The following is a 25,984-nucleotide window of genomic DNA, read 5'->3' on the forward strand; positions in this document are numbered from 1 at the left end:
AGCATCGGCGACGGCGATACGATGCATTTCCTCCAATGCCCGTTTCACCCTCTTCGCCTTCACCATGTTCTCCTCAATAGGCTTCAAATCCTCTCTCAGCTCGCTCTGCTTGTCCAAAAGGTCCACCAAAGAGTGGCGCCTGGAAATCAACTTAGCAACATCGTCCCTAATCTCGCCTTGAAGAGCCCTCTTCCTCTTCACAAGCGGCTTCATCTCCTTGTTCAGCAGCGCCAAACGGTCGTCCACTCTCCGCTCCTCATTAAAGCATATTCCTAAGATCTCCTCCTGCACGCCCATGGTCTCTTTCGTGATCTCTATCTGGCTGTCAACGGCTTCGGTGACTTCGGCATGGCACTCCTTCACATTCTCCACAGCAATCACAAAGGATGCACTATCCTTCAGTTCTTTCTCCAAACGTAACACACTATCAAGAAAGCGCTTCTCCTCCTTGGTTAGCCTCCAGCAGTAGTCATTAAGCTCTTTGACAAATTCCGAGAACTCACCAAAATCGTCCATTAAGTCCTCCGTACTCAGGTTCAACATACGGCGGAGTCGCTTAATGACGGGGGAAGCAGGAGACTGGCCACACTCAAAGGGAAGGTTTTTAGGAGACATACTGCAGAAAGAAAACTTTCAAGAGAGCAGGTGAGAATGTGATGAGTTGATCCTATCATCGAATGCTCCGTTTTATAGAGGAAATATCCCATCGTGGCATCAGTAAGTGGAGAGACGGTTGATAGATATGGTAGAGGAGTATAAGAACGTGCACCAGAAAGTGGGAAGGAACGTGATGAGATTCTTCCCGCGCCACAGGTTTTAGAGGGAAAATTCGAATCATACTTAAGCACTTCACTCCTTTGGACTTCGTGCTTGGGGGGCTGTGGACTGGGCAATGGGCTTAAGAAAATATCCAGTAAGCCCAATTAGAGTAAAAAGGATGATAAGCCCAAATCAAGTAAACCCTAAAATACCCAATAGGCGATTAGAAGCTAGGGCGTGACCTGCAACTCTAAGGCAACGCCAAAAAGGGTGGATTCTGTGTTACTGTAAATATCTTCTCCTTCCTTGTATCAACCGCTAACTTAGGAAGGAAGAAATAAACTTCCCACAACCGCCATAGCTTGGAGATCAAGGTTTTCATCCCTATTTTCACGCTATACCACCGAAGAAGATGCTAAGGACCGGATTTTTAGGAACCCTTACTTGGAGAAGAAGACTAGAAGCTCTATAAATAGCTCGATACTTTCATTTGTAAAAGGATCGAATTCTGACATATAAAACTCCCAGGGTTGTTGGGATTGATTCAAGTGTAACCACATCATTTAATCAATAATATAAACCCCTTTGAGTTTTTACCAGAACACTTATAAAGTATTCAACTTCAATTGAGACTTTTTTCACACTTGATAGATCTCAAACATCTCCCCTCAAGTTTGAGTCTCTCCGTGTCTACGATCCTTTGCCACTGACTTATTGCTCCCCCAAACGGGCACGATACAACTGTTGGGCCGTGAGGGGGGAGCCTCACTGGATTAGATCGGCACATTGGACATTGAGTAACTTTACAAGTGACTCTAACATCACATCTTCACCCAAAACTTAAGGCATTAGGTTAATGAGTCTTCTCACTTATAAAGTGTTCAACTTCCAACCAATATGAGACCTTGTCTCACTCTTGATACATCTCAACAAAAACCAATAATAAAATTATAATCATTTTTTAATATATCTTGAGTATATTATTAGTGTTTGTCCCTCTAATACACCTAGTAAGTAGAATGTATGCACTATAAAGAGATATTATCATTGCATACTTTTTGTATGTAAACTTGAAAAATATATATGGATGGCTGAAATTCGCAAGTTTATTTTTGCTATAATTCTATTTCTTTTCTTATTTCTAATCATAGCTGAAGCTAGTGGTGGTATTCCATCTTCTCTACCATTTCAATGTAGGATTTTTTTATTTTTATTTTTACTTTTCAAATTTCTTTCTTTACTTCCAAATTCATATACACAACCTTTTATCATATTTTAGTAATATTATTTCACTTTTTTTTCATTGCAGCATATGTTGATTGTGAAACTGATAAGGACTGTCCAAAAAGTGTGAACATATGTTATGCTATTAGATGCATTGATAAAAAATGTGACACAGTTCAGATTTATCCAATATCAGATTCAAGGAATTAACAAATAATTCTAAAGAGAGAATGTGATAGCAGAAGAAGAAGAAAAGTAAAATAAAATTTATGATAGATTTCATGAACTATCATTTAGTTTTTATTGCACCCAATATTTTAATTTTATTTCTATTCCTACTTTTGTGAACCCTTGATTTTATACTATAAGATGATGGTAAAACAACAAAGTATTATTTTGATTATCTTTTGCTGTTTTATAATTTTAGAGCTATCACACCTTATTTCCATTCCCACCACCTTATTATTTTGATTAACTTTAATATATATAGTTAGGTTGACAAATCATTTTTGTTTCACTTCAAAGCCTATAATTTTATTTTCATGTCACAATAGTGTTATATTTATTATTTTAAAAACCTTCATTTTATAGTTCTCTCACCTTTCAATTACTTTAATAAACTCAAATGTCTTATTGGATTTTAGAATACATGAAAAACCAGAATAACTTTATTTTTATGTCAAAATATTGTTATACTTATCATTTTCAAACCCTTCAATTTATATTTAATAATAGTCTAAAATCAAATTAGTTGTTGGATTCTAGAATATATAAAAAATTGATCCCATGAAAAAATAAATCAGTTGGTAGGGACATTAAAAATAACTCCCCTTGTCCTTTTTATGAGTGGGATATCCACGCGCTATTTTATATTGGAATCGATAAAGTTTGTTGGGTGTCATGTTGGGTCTCCATGGGTCAGGAGATCATTGGAGGCCCTCTTGTTGTTTTGTCTTACATGTGATTGATTATTGTCTCTCTTTTCCTAAGGGGTCTCTTGTTCTCGTGGTGGTGCCTTTAACAGGCTCTAGTTTTGTGGTGGCATGCCTCCTTATTTCTTTGTTATTTTATTTGCTTGTTTGTTTTCCTTTCTTACCTAAGAGATTGTTAGTCTTTGGTGGAGTGTGCTTGTCGTACCTCTTTATTTTCTAAACCGTCTTTTGTTCTGCTTTCATTTTTATATTTACATACAAGGTTGTCAAAATCGGACCGGATCGGTCGATTAGACCAGTTCAACAGGGAACCAGGCCTGCATCCGGTTCGATTTGACCCCAAAACCGTCCAGCACAGGAATATGAAATAAATCGAAAAACCGGTCGTGAACCGGTAAAAACCTGGAAAAACCAACAGTTCAGCCAAACATGCAAGCCTAACCGGTTTTAAAAATTTACTTGATTTTTATAATTGAAAAAATAAAATAAAATCCATAAATTGAGTGGACCAATCTCATACCACCAAAAAGTCACATTAAATGATGACCAATCAAGTGGGAGACTTCAAATGCACTATGAAAAAAATGTTTACTTATTTATAACCATTTGTAAGACAATAGGTATGTGATTTCACCAATGTGGGACTTCATGGAGTAGTTCATATACAAAGACACACTTTATTTTTATTTACCAAACACACTTAACTTTATTTTTTTATTAATAATTTGTAAAGAGATTAAAAAAGGAACACTTTATTTTATTTTACAAACACACTTAAATTATATTTGTTGTAAATTACCAACAAATTTAAAATAAATATTTGAATAAATATAGAGAAAAAATCACCAACTTTTCCAATAACTATTTCTTTTAATTTAAGTTATACAATTATAACATTTTTATATGAACTTCAATTTTTAATAGGGTAAAATTATGTATATTGTCTAACTTTTAGTTTATTATTATTATTATTATTTAAAATATAAAAATATATATTTAATAAAAATAGTCCGACCCGGTCGAACCCCGTCCGACCAATTGAACCTTGAATCGATAAGCACGCCGGTTCAGTGACCGGTCCGGTTCTAATTAACTCGTTTACATATCATATTTGCCATTAAAAAAAAATCAAAAGTCAAAATACCCCATTTTACAGTTTTCACTTTAATACTGAAAGTCATAAATTAAATAATGTGAAGTACTATCATCTAATTTCCTCCGTGATACTTAACAACAAAGTACATTGTTTAATTAACTAATGATTTTTCAATAGGTTTACTAATGCAACTAAAATATACTATGGGTTAATCCCCAACCCCACTAGGTATCAGAGCACGAGAGACTACCATTTTGTCGTGGGATTTCCACACAATTGGCTTGGTGAATTGTCCATGAAGAATAAAATTGAGGATAATCACTACAAGAAAACATGCATTTACTGAGGGCCAAAGGCCCTCAGTAATGCACAAATTTCGTCTAAAATGCATGCATTACTGACGGCCTTGGGCCCTCAGTAATTAGCTCGCCAGTAATGGTTACTGACGGCCCAGGACCGTCAATAACGTTACTGACGGCCTGGAGCCGTCAATAATACACACTGGTCAATTCAAAAGGACACGCAATTGTGACGGCCTGGAGCCGTCAGTATTACATTTTCTTTTACACATTGTGACGGCCTAGAGCCGTCAGTAATGCTTGACGATTTAAAAAAAAAATTAATAATTTAATTATTTAAAAATCAGTTTGATTTTTAAATAATTAAATTATTAATTTTTTTAAAAAAAAATTAATATTAATTTTTTAAAATAAAAAATATACTGCATAATAACGATTTTTAAAAAAATTAATAATTTAATTATTTAAAAATCAGTATTTGATTTTTAAATAATTAAATTATTAATTTTTTTAAAAAAAATTAATATTAATTTTTTAAAATAAAAAATATACTGCATAATAAATAATTAAAAAATATTAAAATTAAAATTTAATAAAAAGCATAATAAAAATACTTAACATAAGTATAATTAAATATAATGATAATATTGTCATTACAAAAAGAAAACAATTAAACAAATAATAATCAACAACAGATTATTAAAATTACACATCAACGTTGGTCAGGCGGCTGATATAGTGGTCGCTTCCCCTTGCCAGTGTCTGTTGGCTGACGCGACCTTCCTCGGCCTCGGCCTCGGCCTCTACCTTCCTCGTGTATTACGACTCCGGGGAGTGACGTTCGCGAAGGAGGTCGTGCCACAGGCCTATGAACGAAGTTAATTGGGGCTTGATTTGGGAAGAAGTTGCCTTGGGGTTGATTTGGGTTTTCATATGGGATTATGAAGTCTTGTTGTGGATTTAATGATCTCTGGTATTCGGTGAAAGCAGTTTGTTGATTATTTCTACCGCTTCCGCCACTACTGCTTCCACTTGTTTGCCCAGTAGGATCAAAAAATTGTAAATGAACTGGTTCATTAAGCATCTGACTCATATCCTCTATGCTCATACTCAGTACTGGATCACCCTCTCGGTACTCCGGCAGCTGATTCAAATTAACCATGCTACTCAAATCCGGTCGATATTCTTGTTCACCGGCATTTTGATTTTGTCGTGCCGAAGCCTGAGATGATGATCCAACCCCCCCCCCCCCGCCGGCGCCGGCGCCCTCTGCTGTGCAAAGAATTCCTGCAATATATGTTGGACCCGTACGTCCACCCGGTCATCAAATGATGCTTCGAACTCATCGCGGAATTCTTCTCTATACGTGGCCCTCATTCGCGCTTCATACTCATCATCGGTTTCCTCTCTTTGAGTTGGACGAGAGCGTCCTGTACTCGATGAAGATGAAGATGTGTAAGTGACATCTCTCAAACCAGTTGGGTCACTTGCATATAGAGAAGATGTACACCCAGCAGCGAATTTGCGACCTCGAGTCGCACCACCAGCATTCTTAACAAAAGCCAACGACATCTTGTTTCGACGAACATCCTCATTATCTCGCCTATGAGGTGGTAGTCGTAGTTGGCTTGCATTATATTCTTCAACCCAAATTTGCGTCAACCTCTACAATAAATTAAAAAAAAATTATAATTAATTAATTATAATGTTTAGATATAATTATATAATGTTTAAAAAATAATGTTATACGAAATAATGTCTTTCCAATACGGCAGATCCCAAAAGATACTTCTTTTTGTCCAGTTGTGTGTTTGTCCATAACCACGCGGTTTAGATGCAACACCACCTACAACCTCAACCTTTGGAATATCTTTCACTTTGTTCCAGACTTGTCGGGATGTCAAATAATCTGGTGGATCACGAGTCTCGGTGTCACCATGAACAAAACCATTTTTATTTCTTCTAAACGGATGATCAGTAGGCAAGAACCGACGATGACAGTCAAACCAAGTAGCCTTCCCACCGTTTTCTAACCAAAACGCTTTGGTGTCCATCATGCAAATAGGACATCCTAGTTTACCATGTGTCCCCCATCCAGACAACATCCCATATGCAGGAAAATCATTAATGGTCCACATCAAAGCTCCTCTCATATTGAAATTTCGTTTTTGGTTGATATCATACGTCGCAACACCGTTCCACAATCTCTTCAAATCATCAATCAAAGGTTGTAAATAGATATCAATACCAACAGTTGGACTAGATGGGCCTGGTATTACAGCGGCTAAAAACATGTAAGGTTTTGACATGCACATATCAGGAGGAAGATTGTACGGGGTAACCAGAACAGGCCAACATGAATATGGAGTGGCTGATACTTGAGTATATGGTGTAAATCCATCTGAGCATAACCCAAGTCGGACATTCCGTGGCTCCGAAGCAAATTCAGGATAAACTTGATCAAAATGCTTCCAAGCCATTCCATCAGAAGGATGTCGCAACTCACCTGACATTTTTCTCCTTTCATAGTTTTCACGATGCCATGTCATTTTACTGGCAGTTTGCATCGATGCATACAACCTTTGCAACCTTGGTATTATGGGTAAATAGAACATCGCCTTTCTTGGGATTGGCTTCCTTCTGACTGACCGTGAATTTCTTGTTACACGATATCTTGGTTCTTGACAAAATTTACATTCAAGTAATGCACCGTCATCTACACCAAATTCGTTGCTATAGTACAACATACACCCGTTAACACAACAGTCAATTCTCTTCGCTCCGAGTCCTAACTTTGCAACCAATTGTCTTGCTTCGTAATAATTTTTTGGCAAATCAAGAGGACGGTCTATTGTTATATCCAACATCAGTTTTGTTATCAAGTCCATGGTGTATTCTGAAACAAGACATTCAGACTTGATACCCAAAAGTCTAATACACACCGTTAACTTTGAGTCTCGGGAGCCTTCACACAACGGTGTATTTGTCTCTTTCAAAAGATCAAAAAATCGCTGGGCTTCCTCATTTGGTCTCTCGACGTTAACATCAGCGTCATATTCATCATCAGCAGGGTCGTCGACATCATTTGGCACATAAATCGGCGTATTAAACCCAAGGGCATTAGTTATCATATTGTCCATCTCATTAAACGGATCATAATGCTGATGATAATATTGGGGAACAACAACGGGCTGAAAAACACTGCTTGAAGCACGATTTTGATTCACGGGAACAGTCGTGGAACATCCTTCGCCATGACTTGACCAAACCCAATAATTAGGTTGGAATCCCTTTTTATATAAATGAGACCTAATTTCATCTTCGCTATGTATTCTTGTACATCGACAAAGTACACACGGACATCTAATTCCCCCTTCACGTATCACAATGTCATTATATTTTACTGTATTGATAAACATTTCGACCCCTATTTTAAATTCCTCTTTAACCCGGCCCCTCTTTCCAGGATTATGTCTATCGTACATCCAATTACGATTGCTAAAATCCATATCTGTGTAGTTTAATTAATATATAATTAGATCGATATATGTATTAAATTTATTACTTTATTTTTCAAAAGTATTTTGGACATATATATATATATATGTCTACTCAACAATAACATATAAACTTTTAACATTTTATTTTTAAAGTTTATGGTTTATTAAATCTAAAAAATACTAAGTTTTCTAGTTGACAAAACTACCGACTTTTTAACATATATATTATAATTTTTTAAAATATAATTGTTTTTCTTTTTTTAAATACATAGTAATAATAAAATGCTAGTAACTATTTCTAAGTGTACGGTAAAAATAAAACTATCACTAAATATTATAAATTAAAATTACATATATTACTTACTTGGGTGCCGGGTAGAGTCTTACTTGGCGCGCGCTCCTAACCACAAACTCCGCTCCTAACCCACGACCTCCGATGACCACGAGAATTTGCTAATAAAAATTGTAAATAAATTATTAGAACATATACATTTAAATAACAAAGTAAAAATTTTAACTTTAAAAGTAAAACACAAACACTTACAACTTTTTAGATGGAGATATGAAAATTACATCACTTTTTTAAAAATACACAAACTGTTAAAAAATTTCTTTTATAAATTTTTTTTAAAAAAATTTCGTTTTTAAATAAAAATATTATAAATATACTGTTTTTTTGAAAAAAAAATACTTATTTAAAAAAAATAATTCTGTTTTCGAAATAAACAAAAATATTAGAACACATACATTTAAATAACAAAGTAAAAATTTTAACTTTAAAAGTAAAACACAAACACTTACCACTTTTTAGATGGAGATATGAAAATTACATCACTTTTTTAAAAATACAAAAACTGTTAAAAAATTTCTTTTATAAATTTTTTAAAAAAAAATTTCGTTTTTTTAAAAATTAATATAAATATACTGTTTTTTTGAAAAAAAAAAATACTTATTTAAAAATAATAATTCTGTTTTCGAAATAAACAAAATTAAATATATTTTTTTAATTTTTTTACAAAAACAATAACTTTTATACATAGTGATAAGAAAATATTAGTAAAAAATTACAAAGTATTAATTAATAACTATTACTAAGTATACGGTAAAAAAAAACTATCACTATATAAATTAAAATTACGTTACTTACTTGTGTGCCGAGTAGATTCTTACTTGGCGCGCTCCTTACCCACAAACTCCGCTCCTCACGAGAATAAAACTTGCTATTAAAAATGGTAAACAACAAATATTAGAACATATACATTTAAATAACAAAACAAAAATTTTAAATTCGTAATAGTAAAACACTTACCACTTTTTGTATGAAGATTAAATTAGAGAAAATTAGAGAAGTTAGAAAAAGTATGAAATTAGAGAAAATTTAAGAGAGAAGTTAGAGAAAATTTAGAGAGAGAATGGAAATGAAAAAATGAAATGAAAGAGTGGTAATATATAGAGTGTTCTTTGGACCGTTGAGGGTTTGAAATTCAAATATATGCGTTACAGACGGCCAATAGCCGTCATAATGTACCAACGGTTACCTCCTTACAGACGGCCTGGGACCGTCATAAAGCACATGCATTACTGACGGCCCAGGACCGTCATAATGCACCAACGTCTAGCAACATACTGACGGCCTGGGACCGTCTGCAATACCCATTGCTTTACTGACGGCCCAGGACCGTCAGTAATTCTTAATATTTCAATTTTAAATTTATTCCGTTCTCCAAGACTACATACTGACGGCCTGGGACCTTCAATATTGCACAAATGCATTACTGAGGGCTTTTAGCCCTCAATAAGTTTGGTCAGTAATATAATGTTTTCTTGTAGTGAATGAATTCATCATTTTCTGATCTTATGATCTTCACTCTAACAACCTCAATTAGATGATGTTTTCTCTTTAGGCCCCTCATATATTTTTTATATCTCCAAATATTCTAATTTTGTTCTTGATAAAAATTTCGGTTGGCAGAAATCGAAATTTTTTCTAGTTCAAATTCAGGAAAAATTCGATTAACAGAAATCGATTTTTTTTCAATTGTAGAAAAGAAGTTTTTATTGAATGGTAAAAAAGTAAAATCCAAAGAAGAAAAAAGAACCATGAGGGACCTAAAGAGAAAATATCCCTCAATTAACTTTATGAAATCAACTAGCGGATCAGACAGGCGCGTTCCGCGCCTGCCTGTGTCTAACTTATTTCCAAAAAAAAAGACATGCTTTGTGTTATGGTGAGTTTGTTAATAAAAGATTTTTGTTATTAAAAAAAAAAGACGTACTTTATGTTATGGTGAGTTTGTTAATAAAAGATTTTTGTTGCTATTAAAAAAAATCAAGGGTATTGTTAGTATTATGAAAAAACGACACCAAAACTTTTGTATTTTTTTTTTTGAACAATTTTGTATCATCTTTCTTGTTTTGGTAGAAAATTTTGTATCATCTTTTTTTTTTTTTTGGTAGAAATTTTGTATCATCTTTTATATATAGGTATAGATGACATTTTGCCTAGTTTCAGATTTATTTTTCATTAAAGCTATCTAAGTAATTAAATCTACTTATGTCAAAAAAAAAGAGTAATTAAATCTACTGTAATCATCGGTTAGAAAATATGAATAAACCATGAATGAATTTAGTAGCTATAGGACCCCATATAGTATTAAGATTTAAGAAGCATTGAATGTGATCAATTATTGTGACATTGGGCTAAATTTTAACAAAGAAATGAGATTCATATAAAAAATAAGAAAACATAAAACATGTGAAATTTGGTGAAAATGTGACAATACCTAAGAATCTAGCTGACACTATCACCATTTGGTAATTTAACACTAACAGGATTGATTTCATTGTAAGAATGAATCCTTAGAATTGAATTGCATATGTGGTGACTTGCACCAAAATCTAAAATCCAAGTTCCTAAACTACACGAATTTTTACTTTGGTGACATCTACTTGATTCATCGATGGATGGTCAATGAATGATGTAGAGCCAACCTGATTAGAAGAAGCAGGTGTTGAACTTGAACTAGGGAATGAATTGTATAGATCAAGTTGTGCAACGGATGAATACGATGACATAGAAATAATTGGAAATTTTCAAGTTAAAAAAAAATTCAAGACCGTATCCGATGTCTATAGAAAACATTCGGCAGCGTTTGCAAAAGGATGATCTCCTCATTTATTTTTCTTAACATTCGAATATGATGTGTGCTTGCAATAGGAATTGGTCGCCAACTCTCAAATTTCTAACATTCAAATTTCTAATGCGGTAGATTACGAGGTCTTCAATGATGATGTTCAGATTGTTGATAACATGATACTGGATTATCGGGAAGAGCAACCTGAAAAGAAGAGGCGGCTTATGCATTTTCCGGGTGAAAGTGATGGAATCCCGACTTCTTTTACCTTTATATAGGAGCAACCGTACATTTTGGATACTAAATTACACTCTAAATTATTTGAAAAATATTTAAACATGATAATAGAGTTTAAAAATTAAAATATAAGAAAATGAAAATGAAAATGAAAATAAAAATATAATAGAGTTTAAAATTAAAATATAAGACTCTCTTTACATTTTTCTTTGTCCTTTTAATAAGATTCATTTCATATTTTCAAGGGAATTAGTTATTTATTTACCAACATACCCCAAATTAAAGTGCATATTTTTCTACAATTTATAATAGGGTCTTGTTAACATGTGCCCTAAGGGCACATGTTAAGATATACCAAAATAGAAATTCAACATTTAATGATACAAGAAATTTAATGCTTCAAAAATTAAAATGCACAAATTAGGATTTAATAATTTCTATTTTTGCTTCCTTAACATGTGCCTTAAGGGCACAAGTTAACATTCTCCTTTATAATAAATACTTTAGAAAAACAATAACTCATTCTCTTTCTTGTGGGTATGGAGAAACATTTGTTGGGAGAGGTCAACTCCTTAAATGAATCTCAGTTACCTCGAGGGGATTAGTCTCTGTAGTTGCGCACGGAGGATACCTTTGGTTTACCAAAAAAAAAGATAAAATATATTTTTACATTTTATCTTCCTATTATACCTTAATTTTAATCCATCAATAAATTCTTATTTTTTTTGCACACATTTTTCTCTATCAAATAAATTTAATATATCATGTAAAAAAAACAAAATTTAATAATAGTTTGCCAAATATATAGCATTAATTAGTTTTATTGAAAAAGATAAGCGTAATTGACAAATGATACAATTGACAAATCATATCCTTAAAATACCTAATAAACAGTTAATTAGAAACACTAAATCTGACGAAACTGAACAATTAAAAAAAAACGGAGGGAATAAATAATTAAATACGGAAGTAGTAATTCTAAATTATTTAATTAAAAACAAATCTAATAATTAATATTTTTTTTTAACTGCTTCATTTTTCACACAATCATACCCATATTAGAAAACTAGAGTTTAAAAATTAAAATCTAATTCTAAATTATTTGATTAATAAAAAAAATCTTTTTTTTTTTACAAAAAGAGGGCAAAGCCCATTAATAAAAAAAAATCTAATACTATATCTTTTTACCGACTTATATTTCACGCTATATTACCTACCCTATATATAGAAGACACTGTAGAAAAGAAAAGAAAAGATAAGAAAAAACATTGCCGTTGAAGCTGCTACACTGTCTAACCCTAAATCATCAATCAATTCAATTCAACACTCTTCCTTTTCGCGCTCCCGCGTCACTCACTGAGTCTCCGAGTCACCACTCACAACGTTGATGACAACGATGATGATGATGAACGCGTTTCCTCCTAGGGTTTTGGAATCTCTCGATTCCATGGATTCATTTGATAATTCCTCTCTACATCTCCTATCGCGCGAGCTTCTGGAGGGTAAGAATCATTTGTTTTCTATCGCTCAAATTTTTGAATTTTGTGTTCTCCATTGCGTGTGAATTTTATATATAAGTTTTGTTGCTTCTTCTTATTAGTACCTGCATATTTTAGAATTTCATGAAATTTTTTTGTGGTAACGATTTCAAAGTGAAATCAATTTGTTATTTTTAACTTTTCAAAGTGAAACCCTAATGACTATTGTTAATAAAATTCAATTCTGTTATGGTTTCCCTTAAAAAAATTCATTCTTTTTAAACTAACTGACTTTAACTTTATATATGTAGACAATTTTGAGGTAAATGATTTTGATGGTGCTGTTAATTTGGAGGTCGATGTGGAGACATTGCTCGGAAACATACTTGATGATCACACAAATAGCACCACTTTGGAAAATTGCCAACATCAGGTAGATTATGTTCCTTTAGGGTTTTAATCCAGTGTACTGTAATCTCTATTTGTGAGTTTACATTCTAAGGAAGGGATTTACTTGCAGGACTAATCTATGTTCAATTCTTTTTGCAGAATGAACCAGTTTACATTGATTTAGAGGCTGATGAATGTGTCAATTACAGTCCTCCTGGGGTTTTGGAATCTCTCGATTCCATGGATGCATTCGATAATTCCTCTGCAAGTTTTCAATCGCACGAGTTTCTCAGTAAGACATTGCTTCAAATTTTGAATAGTTTTTTTTCTCCATTGCGTGTTAATTTTTGAGTTTTTTTTTCTCTTGTCTCTTACTTTTATATAAATTTTGTTGCTTTTTCTGATTAGTACCTGCATCTGTAAGAATCTCATGAACAATTTGGGTGATAAGGATTTCAAAGTGAAATCAATTCGTTATTTTAAACTTTGCAAATGAAAATTTTCATTTTGAAAGAAAATATATTCTGAATGTTAAACCAAAAACCCTAGTGACTAGTTGTTAAAATAAATTTCAATTCTCTTATGGTTTCCATTAAAAAAAAATCATATTTTTTAAACTAACTCACTTTAACTTTATATGTAGACAAGTTGGACGTAAATGATCTTCATGGAGCTGTTAATTTGGAGACCGATGTGGAAACATTATTGCAAAACATACTTGATGATCACACAAATTCTGAGTTTGAAGCTGTGAAACTATCAAATAGCACCACTTTGGAAAATCGGCAACATCAGGTAGATTATGTTCCTTTAGGGTTTTAATCCAGTGTACTGTAACCTCTATTTGTGAGTTTACATTCTAAGGAAGGGATTTACTTGCAGGACTAATCTATGTTCAATTCTTTTTGTAGACTGAACCAGTTTACATTAATTTAGAGGCTGATGAATGTGTCAATTACAGTACTCCGCCAAGTTATGTGTCTGATATCGCTGCAGATGCAACTTTTTCACATAGACCGACACCCTACTTCCCCGAGTAAGTACAAAATATTTTTTTTTGATGCAAAAGCAATTGGCTTTGATATTATTCTCTGCGTTGTACTTTCTGATTTTGTTTGCCATTGCATGGCATATGCTGTCTATAGTTCATTCTGAGATGTTTGGCTTCAGATTTTAACACATATTTCATCGGCTAATTGTTGGAAATGTGTGTTTGAGTCCGTCAGTCCCTTTTGATATTATTTCACATTTCCAACATACATTACAGTAGTAAAATGCAGTGACTATTTTATCATTCCGTGTACAATTTTATTTTTATGCATAAACCCTAATACTTTTGGTCTTTTAAAATTTCTGTTGTTCTACAATTTTTTCAAGACAAATGTGTTCCAAAATACTAACGCTGTCTTTTTTACATAGACCGACACCCTACTTCCCTGAGTAAGTACAAAATATTATTTTTTGGTGCAAAAGCATTGGCTTTGATATTATTCTCTGCTTTGTACTTTCTGATTTTGTTTGCCATTGCATGGCATATGCCGTCTATAGTTCATTCTGAGATGTTTGGCTTCAGATTTTAACACATATTTTGTCGGCTAATTGTTGGAAATGTGTGTTTGAGTCCGTCAGTTCCTTTTGATATTATATCACATTTCCAGCATACATTACAGTAGTAAAATGCAGTGACTATTTTATCATTCTGTGTACAATTTTATTTTTATGCATAAATCCCTAATACTTTTGGTCTTTTAAAATTTTTGTTGTTCTACAATTTTTTCAAGACAAATGTGTTCCATAATACTAACGCTGTATGGTGGCTAATTTTTACATTTCATATCTGAAACAGTTTTCAGGAGCATTTTGACGAATTCGTCTATCCAAAAGGGGACCCAGATTCCGTTTGCATAACTAGGAGCGATGTTGATCAATTAAAACCAGATACCTACATCAATGACACTATTATTGATTTTTACATTCTGTAAGTTTGTATATACATGTTTTCCTTTTGGAAGTTACATTTTTGACCTGTATTTTTGCTCAATTTTGTTTATCACTTTGTTAAGAATGTCTTTTTAATAACATTTTCACTTTTGTTCTGTCTTCTTTCTTTGCATTCAGTTCTTATATTGTTATGTTGAACCTCGGAACATTCATATTTTGCATTCATAACCATATGCAGTTCACTTATAATAAAGAAAATGATAAAAAGGACTTTCAATATCAGGATAATGTTAAACATGTTGCAAATATAAGCAAGACATCAATCTTGATTATGACATACGATGTGAAAAATGGGTCTAACTGTTTCAAAAATCTCAATTTTGGCAGATATCTAAAGAATAAGATGAAAAAGCAGGAAAAGCCTACCTTCCACTTTTTCAACAGTTTTTTCTTTCCAAAATTGGCTTGTATGGACAAGAATTCACCCTCAGCGTTTCAAAGTGCTCGTAAATGGACAAGAAAAATAAATTTATTTGAAAAAGATTATATTTTCATACCTGTGAACTTCAAGTATGTAACTATCAAACTTTTACTTCTCTGTATTGTTTGTAACTTTGTATTTGTATTGATGTTCTGATTGGAATTAAATTTTGGCTATGTTGGCAGATGTCACTGGAGCTTAATAGTAATTTGTTATCCTGGGGAAGTTGTTAATATTAACGGTGAGTTTTCTGGCTTGTTCGATACATATTTTGGCTATATACGACAAATTCTTTCTTTTATACATATTCTGAGATTGTATGCATATTTCAGACACAGAGCCGGAAATGTCACTTAAGCTACCCTGTATATTGCATATGGATTCTTTCAACGGATATCATAGTGGTCTGAAAGACCTTGTGCAAAGGTATTTTTTATAATTTCAAAATTTGCTTCTCTTCTTTCTCTGATCAGTTTCATTATTGTCAACTATTTCTTTACTACTCCTTAAATTTGACCCATCATCTGAAATTGACAGCTATTTGTGCGAAGAATGGAAAGAGAGGAAAAAGGATACATGTGGAGAAGACCTCTCATCAAGATTCTTGAATATGCGTTTTCTCCCAGTTGAGGTATTACTTGCTTACATTTTCACAGAATGCTGAATTTATTTCTCACTTTGTCTCTGGCTTATTGTTAGTTGAGTTATCAAGGAAAACCTTTCTATTTTCTCCATTTGATGGTGTTTTTACTAATATTTTGTGACTGAATGTTCCTGACAGGTACCACAGCAGGAAAACTCATATGATTGTGGCCTCTTTTTACTTCATTATCTAGAGCTCTTCCTGGATGAAGCTCAATTTAATTTCAATCCGTTGAGAATAACCAAGTTCTCCAACTTTGTAAGTGGTTTTCACGGTTGACTTTTTACAAAAAAATTTAAACTTCATCTGAATCATTTTCATATTGCCCCCAATTTATGTATAGCATCAATCCAACTATCCCAATTATTTTCTTCCTCACCTAGTCTATTTTACACCTTATAACATTTCAATTTGTAGTAAATCCCTAGTGATTCATATGGTTGCATATATGGATCTAACCTAAGATATTTTGAATTTTTGTAGCTCAATTCAGACTGGTTTCCACCTGCGGAGGCTTCTCTCAAGCGAACATTTATACGTAGGTTAATATTTGAACTTATGGAAAACCATGGTTCACATGAAGGCTTTTCCCAGAACAATGGTGAGGCTGAAGCAACGGATGTCTATAGAAAACATTCAAGACCATATCCGATGTGTATAGAAAACATTCAGCAGCGTTTGCAAAAGGATGATCCCAAAAACAATTCAAGACCATTTCCGATGTCTATAGAAAACATTCGGCAGCGTTTGGATGATCCCCTCATTTATTTTTCTCAACATTCGAATACGATGTGTGCTGGCAACAGGAATTGGTCACCAACTCTACAATTGCATCAAGTTGATAACATGATACTGGAGTTTTGGGAGGAGCAACCTGCAAAGAAGAGGCGGCTTATGCATTTTCCGGGTGGAAGTGATGGAATCCCGGCTTCTTTTACCATTCTCAAGTAAGGACATGATCACAGCTAAACCTGGAGCTTGTGTCGGAAGGCTTACTCGTCATTCTGGATGCCTTAGATGCATAGTAGGGAAGCCTTGTTAGTCTTCAAAATTCCCTTAATCCTAAAATCATTTATTATTTTGACCTGATTGGTGGTAATCATTATTACACCATGATGACACTGAACCATATCCTCATAGTTAGACTTAGTTAACTTGGTTGTATTGGTTAAACTTACTAGTTACTTGTGTTGTAAGTTAACCAGTTAGTTACATAGTAGTTAGTTAGGTTATAGCATGTGAATATCTACACCATAACACACCATAAGCTAGTGTGTGATCTCCTTTCTACTATAAATGTAAATATTACAATCAATGTACATAATGAAGTTAATCACTTTAATTCAATTGTCCAAGTCATAATTTGTATCAGTTTCTCACCTGGAGAGTTTGTTATGATCCTCCAAAGTTAGTAGTAACAATTGTTCATTGCGATTCTTCTTTTATTCATGTTTAAACTATGGAATTTGAATTTGTTGGTAAAAGATTTGAAAGTGACAAGTCTGTTAAGGAATGATAGAAAGGCTCGGAAGTTAGATTTATTGCAAGCTCTTGTTCGAAAGAATGAAGCTTAAAAAATTCTGCAAACTCCCCTCGTTGACTCGGTTCAAGAAGATATAATTATTTGGAGGTTTGAGAAGGATGGTAGGTATTCTGTTAGAAGTGCTTACCATTTCTGTGTCGAGTCTATTGACACGGAGCACCTTCGTGTCAATGGCAAGTTATTTGGCATACTAAAATTTCTCCGAAAGTGGAGAGTTTAGTTTGGTGAATTGGCGTGCTTATTTCACCGAAATGTGTTGCCTACATGTGTTCGACTTAGAGACAAAGGAGTTAATTGTCCAACAAATTGTGCAATGTGTGATGTTGATGCTGAAGATCATTTTCACATGCTATTTCTTTGTAATAAAATTTGAAACAACAGTGTGGAACCAATTTCTTTGATTTGTGAATGAGACTGCAATTTGTTAACAAGCTAGAGGAACGCACAACTAGATGGTCTAAACTGACTGTGTCGATACAAATGTAATGTTGATGCCCACATTTTCAAGTTTACATAATAAGGTGGGTATTGGTGTTTGTATTAGGTAGGGTTACAGTGGCTTCATATTCTCGCTAAAACGGAATGGTTTTCGCCCATACTTGTAGTGGATATCGGTGAAGCCTTAGGATTTTTAACTGCTCTAGATTGGATTCATGATTTACAACTTGATAAAGTGGATTTTGAGCTAGATTCCAAGCGTGTGGTTGATATTAGATAGTATTTATAGCAATCGAATAACAATCGAACAAAAGTTTTAGCTTTCGGTGATATTATTTTAGATTTAAAGGATGAGTATGACTTTTTTTAGTTATGGAACCAAAATTTATACACACTATCCACCAATTATTAAATATTATTGTGATCAGATATTTTTGGTGTGAAACAAATATGCACATATTGCTTTGAGGTCAACCCATCGTACCACCGGTAGTTGTTATTTTTACTTTTATTAAAATAATAATAATAATCTTAACAAAAAACAGTAATAATAATAATAATAATAGTTTCATAATTTCAAAAACATTATTAAAAAAATATTCAAGGGTGTTCGAAAAAATACATATTCAGGGTACCATTATCTAAATAATCTGCAAAAAAAATATATAATAGAAGTTTGCAAAATTGTCTATGAGATGTCAGCTTGATTGTAAGAGCGACGGAGTTCAAATCTCATATAAAATTATTACCAACAATATTAATGATAACTTTCCTTCCCAAATTTAAAAACAAGACAAAAATGTTGCAAAACTGTTTCTAATCTACGATGTTCCCAAATTTAATGTACTTTTTTTATCTCTTTATTTTGAAAAATCTTTTGATCCCCTATTTTAAAAGCCAACTATTTGATCCTCCTATTTTGAAAAATCTGAACTTTTGATCCCCTATTTTAAAAGTCAACTTTTTGATCCCTCCATTTTGAAAAACCTGAAATTTTAATCCCCTATTTTAAATTTTTCTAAATTTTAGTCCCCCAACTCAATTTGTTAAGATTTTTGCTAATGTGTCAAACTCATTAATGACGTGACGGTTTTCATGTTGACAAAACATTTCCATGTCATTAATTTTTTTAAAATCAAATATTTTAAAAACATTAAAATAATTAATGATAATTTAAAAACAATAAAATAAACATCTTTACCTATATAATAATAACTAAAATAAAGCTCTTTACATTAATTTATAACTAAAAATCAGTAAATTACTCAAAGAAATCAAAAAGGCAAACGTTAGTTCCCAAATCATGACACCCTAAGAAATCAGAAACACAATTAATCATGATCATGTTAACATCCTTCATCTTTCATTGACTTTGTTCTCAATCGTTAATTTTTTTTTGGATAATTTACTGATTTTTTTATTTTATATATGTATAGAGGTTGATTTTACTTTTTTTTAAAAAAATTATTATTAATTAATTATTTTATTGTTTAATACTTTTAAAATATTTGATTTAAAAAAATTAAAGATAAAGATATGGGAATGTTTTGTCATCATGGACACTGCCACGTCAATAATAAGTTTAACACATCACTAAAAATTTGACCAAATTGAGTTGGGGACAAAAATTCAAAAAAATCTAAAATAGGGGATCAAAACTTCAGGTTTTTCAAAATAGGGGATCAAAAAATTTGCTTTTAAAATAGGGTAATCAAAAGTTCAGATTTTTCAAAATAGGGGATCAAAAAGTTGGCTTTTAAAATAGGGGATCAAAAGTTTTCAAAATTGGGGGATCAAAAGTGCATTAAAGCCAAAAAAAGGCAAAACAATAACTGATTCAAGTTCATATGCAATAAAATATGTAAAATGCTAACAAGTGTCTCCGGGACACTCTTTAAACATTCTATTTAAAGACTTCACGCATTTTTATAAAAAAATTCATAAAAACTTACTATTTAAGACACTTAAAGAGTGCACTCATAAGCAAAACCCATAAAATATATCATTGCAAAACTATTCCAAAATATTGGCTCTAATTAGATTGCTAGATCCATTATGCCTCTACTTTTCATGGGATAAATCAATTGAATGATGTATATGAGATTAGCCTTCCACTTGTCAAGGAGGATCAAGCAATATATATATATATATATTCGCTACTATTTTGGTGGGGTCAAAGTTACCAATAACACCTTTTTTTCCTTGATGGCTATGATAAGGAAATCAGTATTGTTATCTATTAATAGAAACCTAGTAAACTGATAATATAACAAGTTTTCACCCTAAATATATTCATGGATGGAAATTAATCGTTATTTCAGCCTCTCTTTTTGAAAATAACAAACAAACAAAATTCACCCTAATTTAGCTTCTCATTGTGTTTGTTTCTCTCATGATCCATGTATAAATAATACAATTATGTCAATTGTACAATTGAGTTTCTTTGATTACTACCCCTCTCATTTCCAGAGGGAAGAGGGTTCTTTTCATTTGAATAAGAACCATCATGTCAAAATTATACCATTTCTTCCTTTTGACCTGTTTGGTAGTAATCATACATACAACATTAGTGCAGGCTAATGTAAAAGAATATAACTCCTACTGGAATAAGGTGCTTCCATCACTTAATAATTCATATTGGCAGGAAAAAGCAGCAATTGCTGCAAAGGCAAACGATGAAGCTTATACTCCCGACCCATATGCAGTCACCGGAAACATGAGTTATGCTGTTAGCGAGTGAGTGTTGTGCCAATTAACATATTAACCAATATGTTCAATTTCATGGGAGGGATTTCAAACCCTGTTTAATTGCAAAACTGCCTTATTTTTACTATATATTTCCTGCATAAAACTTTGAAAACATGATGCATGGTGAAAACAAAAGAGACAATTTTGCAATTTCTAATGAAAAACAGAAAATGAAAACAGGAAACATTTTCTCAAACCAATCAGACACTTACATTATGGTTCAATGGTTATTATATATTACAGTTTCTTTGTTTCTTTCTCTCATAGAATTTATTATAAGTGTGATTTTCATATTTATTGGTTTGATAAACAGAATGATAATTGGCGGCAATAAAGGAAGAAGGAATCTGGGGACCCTTAAACATGGTCCATGCAAGGCTACAAACCCCATTGACAGGTGTTGGAGGTGTGACCCTAACTGGGCAAACAACCGCAAGAAGCTTGCAGATTGTGTGCAAGGTTTTGGAAGGAAGACTACTGGTGGAAAAGCCGGTCCTATCTATGTGGTAACTAGTCCCTTAGATAATGACATGGTGAATCCACGTCCAGGTACCCTTAGGCACGCAGTTACAAGAAATGGACCATTGTGGATCATCTTCGCTCGTAGCATGAACATTAGGCTCAGCCAGGAACTCATAATGACAAGCGACAAGACCATTGATGGACGAGGAGCTGATATTGTCATTGCAAATGGTGCTGGTTTTACTATCCAGTTCATTAGGAATGTGATCATCCATGGGATCAAAGTTTTTGACATTAATATTGGCACTGGTGGACTTATTAGAGATTCAGAGAACCATTATGGTCAAAGGACTATGAGTGACGGCGATGGAATTTCAATTTATGCCTCCAGCAATGTTTGGATTGACCATGTTTCGATGAGAAACTGCAGAGATGGACTCATTGATGCCATTATGGGATCCACTGCTATTACCATCTCCAATAGCCATTTCACAGATCACAACGAGGTAATTAGTAATTGGTAGTTTTCTTTCAATGTTTTTGCTTATAAAGAATTTTTATTTCTGGGTTTGAAATGAAAAATATTACCTGGTTTTTATTTTGGGTTTTTGTTTGTTTGTGTGTATGTGGTGTAGGTGATGCTGTTTGGTGCAAGTGATGGCTATGATGGTGATCAGAAAATGCAGATCACACTTGCATTCAACCACTTTGGTAAGAGATTAATCCAAAGGATGCCAAGGTGCAGATGGGGTTTTATCCATGTACTTAACAATGACTACACTCACTGGGAAATGTATGCCATTGGAGGTAGCAAACACCCTACCATTATAAGCGAGGGTAACCGATTCATTGCCCCTAACAATGGCTATGCTAAAGAGGTATGCATCTACTCACGAGTCATGCATATCCATACAAATATATCCTTTACAAATTCAAGATGTGCCTTGACAAAACATGTTAATTTGTTAAGCTCTTAATATTAACATATTCTCATGTCATAGCAACAATTAATTGCATCCTTACTTCACATAGAAATCTGAAACAATTCCCTATAAAATACTACTTTTCTCTTTCATTGTAGTTTCATATGAACAAAACAAAGGATTAAAATGAAATTCATGATACTAGAACGAAAACTAAGTCTCATATTAATTTCTATTTTGGTGTTGAAGATAACAAAGAGGGAGTACACACCAGAGTCAGAGTGGAAAAGCTGGACATGGAGATCAATCAACGACGTGTACCTGAACGGAGCATTTTTCAGACAAGGTGGATCTGTTCTGGCTAACAGACCATTCTCCCGGAAGGACATGATCACAGCTAAACCTGGAACTTATGTGGGAAGGCTTACTCGTTATTCTGGAAGCCTTAGATGCATAGTGGGAAGGCCTTGTTAAGCTTCAAAATTCCCTTCCTGAAATGAATCATCATTCATGCATGCACCAAATGACTTTGGAAAAGGAGAGCGAGAAAGATCTAGCATTTGAAACAAGCAATAGTTTTTTCTTGTCTGCTTTTCCTCAGTTATACATGAAAGAAAAAAATATTGGAATATATGTAAAGTTCATTACATAATTGTTTCATTCTACAATCCACACATAATTGAAACTATGTAAAGATCATTACAAATTTTTTTCCTCCACAATCTACATATTCTCCAGTAAGCCAAACGAAAGATTTTAAATGGAATTAAATGAAAAATAATTAAGCATACAAGACATTTCCCAAAGTTAATATGTAGGTATATCATATTGACCTAGGCATCCATAGGATCAGATTCTCTGGCGTCAGGAAATGAACCTGATTTCCATGAATTCATCTGATTTCAGCCGATGGATGACTCAAACATGCAGTAAACTCGAAAAATTTATTTACCTAGTTTTATCCTTTCTACATATCAATACTATACTTTCTCGGAAAATTTTATTCAAATGGAACAACGGAGGTAATCATAGTTTTATATTGCAGTCTACAACCACATATGCGACCGCAATATAAAAGTTTTAGAAGTCTCCACAGTGACTTCACAACCACAATGACCGCCACAATTTTCCGTTATATAAAGGTTCACACCTATGAAACACTGACACAGTCACTGACACGTGGATACTGGTAATCATTTGAGAAAATGACGTAATTCAATGTAATCATATGTGTCAGTGTCGTGTTAGTATCATGTCGGTGTCAGACACCGACGCTATTCCAGGAGTGTTCGTGCTTCATAGGTTCACATCATAATTGCAAACGAAATTTAGAACAAAAAATCAATAATAATTTATATAAAAGACAAGAAATAAATTGTTGAACATACTATAATAAAAACAAATATATAAATTCTTGATAAAATATATTAAAAATTTACAGTCAAAATGTGATGAACAATTATGAATTCAATGAATTCATGAGAAGAAATCTTGAACCCCTTTCCCTACAAAAACCTTATCAGAAACTTCAGCTAAAATAGCATTAACAGTAAGCAAAACAATACTAGAACCAAAGATAACACTAAGAACAACACCAGTAGTACCCAAAACTTTCCCAAACTCAGGCCATTCAATTTCACCGATCTCTTTAACAACTCCGTTCCAGAAACTATCACCTTCTTTCTCCTTCCTCTCTTGCATCGCTTTCTTCAATTCCGATGCTAAATCGGACTCAACCGGTTCCGGTTCCGGTTGTTCGGGTTCGGATTCAGGTTCGGGTATAGAGCTAGGTTGATTTTTTTCCTCGACGGCGAAGGGAAGTATTTGGCGGTGGCGGCGCGTGAGAGTTAGAGAGAGTGGTGAGGGTTTGAGTTTGAAGTTGAAGAATTGAGGAAGAGAATTAGATGATGGAATATGTGGTGAGAATGTGAGTTTGAAAGTAGTGTTCGTGTTCGGTTGTAGAAGCACCATCTTCAATCATCAATGGTGTTTGGATAACGTAACATATAACACACTCGCGCTTCTTTTATTCACTTCCAATATTCTCCCTCCACTCCTTTTTAGAACAAAATAATCGAAGAACAAAATAATCGATGTATTTAGTCTATAATATCGATTAAATTTATTAATTATATAATAAATCTAAAAAATTAATTGTTTTGGATGATTTTTATTATTGGGATGTGATAACTTTTATTGTTTTACAAGACATTTCTTAAACGAGTTCATTATGAATTGAATTAATATGAAAATAATTTGAGTAGTATTGATAATTTATTTGTTGAAATTGAGTTCATTAAATAAACGAGTTGAATTTAAAATTAAATATGTATAATTATTATTTTTAATTAATTTAATATAACTTTATTTTCTTAAATGAAATAAAGTTGACTTGAAAATAAGAATAAATAGCATGTTCAACACAATATAAAGATTATTGTTGCGTAGAGAGAATAATGATTTGAGCGGCGTTTGCTGACGGAAGGAAGAAAGCATGCATACCACAATGATATCGCTTTTTATACTGTCGTCTTAGTCGTACAATTTTTTATTGGGCTTAAATGCAGTTTTAGCCCTATTAATAAATCGGAAATTTACCCTCTATTTTAAAATCTGGAATTTTATCCCGTCTATTTTATAATTTTTTGGATTTTGCCCCCTCTAAATTTTGCACAAAATCTGCTAAAATTTAAAGTTTCGCACAGAATTCGATTTGGATCAATAATTCACCACCGAAATTACCGTAATTGAGTTAGCTTTCCGGATAATCAAACCCCACTAAATTTATCGATTTTGTTAGAGATTTTTTTTTTTGTTAATAAACGAAATGGCAAAGCCATTGAAAACTCACACATACAAAAGTGGAGTGATCGGGGTTCGAATCCCGATTATGACGTCCGATACTAACAATTTCAGCAATTTTGTCGGTTTAATTAGGATTTGTGGACCGCTAGAGATTTATTTTATTCTTGTGTTGTTAGTTTTATAAATTTATGATTTGAATATGAACCTCTACTTGTAATGTTTGCAATGTCACTAGCATCAACTAAGCTATCTCCACATGAACTAAGTCATTTTGGACTCAAGTGATAAATGAGATTCACCAAATGATGTATTGTTTGGGATAACCCAATTCGATTTATGAGTGGAATAATTTCTTGGCTAAACTTTTCTTATCTCATGACCGAATTCTACTAGGGCTCCTTTTCCTAGGAACCAAAGAGTTAATACAAAAAAATATTATTGTTCTGGACTAGACTAGAACTAGTCCAGCATTACACCCTCTAGGTCCAACATGGCTTGCCCCACCACATCCATGTCAGCAGAACATGATGAAACCTCTTCACCAAGATAGGAGCAGATTACTGTTCTACCCACTATCTAAGGGTAATATCTTGACAGTCCATCTTATTGGACTTAAACAGATTAAACCCAATAAGAGGACCTTTGGCCCAGAACTGGGGGCAGTGTAACACTATTCATTCACTCATCTACTCTCTCTCTCTCTCTCTCTAATATATCAGTGCTTTGTTTCCCTCTCTAACTTTGACATCGAAGCACCTGCAGGTACAACCCACCCTCCGTGGATCAGCTGCTCGACCCGCCGTCAACTACCTGCTCAACGGACTGTCAGCTGGTCATCTACCTATTCTGATCAACAATTAAGATCAATTATGTTCCTCTAAGACGAATCGTTTGGACGAACCCGAATTCAACTTTTGACAGAAATAAATATTGATCGAACTTTGAATTACC

At 33.2% G+C, this 25,984-nt stretch overlaps 3 protein-coding genes and 1 long non-coding RNA gene across 4 annotated transcripts; 2 read left to right on the forward strand and 2 right to left on the reverse strand.

The window, feature by feature from the left end:
- Positions 1-8,224: 8,224 nt before the first annotated feature.
- Positions 8,225-9,147, reverse strand: LOC123903725. Its single transcript, XR_006808169.1, has 3 exons — positions 9,120-9,147; positions 8,958-9,030; positions 8,225-8,263 (listed from the first exon to the last, which is right to left on the reverse strand). It is a non-coding gene; the product is annotated as an uncharacterized LOC123903725 (long non-coding RNA).
- A 3,279-nt stretch (positions 9,148-12,426) lies between these two features.
- Positions 12,427-17,511, forward strand: LOC123908699 (probable ubiquitin-like-specific protease 2B). The gene is made up of 12 exons (XM_045959413.1): positions 12,427-12,683; positions 12,971-13,092; positions 13,209-13,341; positions 13,693-13,844; positions 13,961-14,085; positions 14,896-15,027; positions 15,378-15,560; positions 15,657-15,712; positions 15,804-15,897; positions 16,009-16,102; positions 16,253-16,372; positions 16,598-17,511. The coding sequence occupies exons 1-12, from the start codon at positions 12,569-12,571 to the stop codon at positions 17,063-17,065; spliced, it is 1,794 nt and encodes a 597-aa protein (XP_045815369.1). The 5' UTR covers positions 12,427-12,568; the 3' UTR covers positions 17,066-17,511.
- A 2,929-nt stretch (positions 17,512-20,440) lies between these two features.
- On the forward strand, positions 20,441-23,337 carry LOC123905959 (pectate lyase-like). The gene is made up of 4 exons (XM_045955764.1): positions 20,441-20,831; positions 21,157-21,811; positions 21,941-22,183; positions 22,478-23,337. The coding sequence occupies exons 1-4, from the start codon at positions 20,602-20,604 to the stop codon at positions 22,700-22,702; spliced, it is 1,353 nt and encodes a 450-aa protein (XP_045811720.1). The 5' UTR covers positions 20,441-20,601; the 3' UTR covers positions 22,703-23,337.
- Positions 23,338-23,616: 279 nt separating this feature from the next.
- On the reverse strand, positions 23,617-24,273 carry LOC123905960 (preprotein translocase subunit SECE1). The gene has a single exon (XM_045955765.1). It carries the CDS (start codon positions 24,197-24,199, stop codon positions 23,705-23,707), a length of 495 nt encoding a protein of 164 aa, XP_045811721.1. The 5' UTR covers positions 24,200-24,273; the 3' UTR covers positions 23,617-23,704.
- Between the last annotated feature and the right edge of the window lie 1,711 nt (positions 24,274-25,984).

Source organism: Trifolium pratense, linkage group LG2, assembly GCF_020283565.1.
Source record: "Trifolium pratense cultivar HEN17-A07 linkage group LG2, ARS_RC_1.1, whole genome shotgun sequence".
NCBI classification, from domain to species: domain Eukaryota; kingdom Viridiplantae; phylum Streptophyta; class Magnoliopsida; order Fabales; family Fabaceae; genus Trifolium; species Trifolium pratense.

Coding starts and splice junctions, on each gene's coding strand:
- LOC123908699 (XM_045959413.1), top strand. CDS start 12,569: ATGACAACGATGATGATGATGAACGCGTTTCCTCCTAGGGTTTTGGAA. Junction 12,684..12,970: donor ATCGCGCGAGCTTCTGGAGG/GTAAGAATCATT, acceptor TTATATATGTAG/ACAATTTTGAGGTAAATGAT. Junction 15,561..15,656: donor TTCATACCTGTGAACTTCAA/GTATGTAACTAT, acceptor CTATGTTGGCAG/ATGTCACTGGAGCTTAATAG.
- LOC123905959 (XM_045955764.1), top strand. CDS start 20,602: ATGTCAAAATTATACCATTTCTTCCTTTTGACCTGTTTGGTAGTAATC. Junction 20,832..21,156: donor ATGAGTTATGCTGTTAGCGA/GTGAGTGTTGTG, acceptor TTTGATAAACAG/AATGATAATTGGCGGCAATA. Junction 21,812..21,940: donor ATTTCACAGATCACAACGAG/GTAATTAGTAAT, acceptor TATGTGGTGTAG/GTGATGCTGTTTGGTGCAAG.
- LOC123905960 (XM_045955765.1), bottom strand. CDS start 24,199: ATGGTGCTTCTACAACCGAACACGAACACTACTTTCAAACTCACATTC.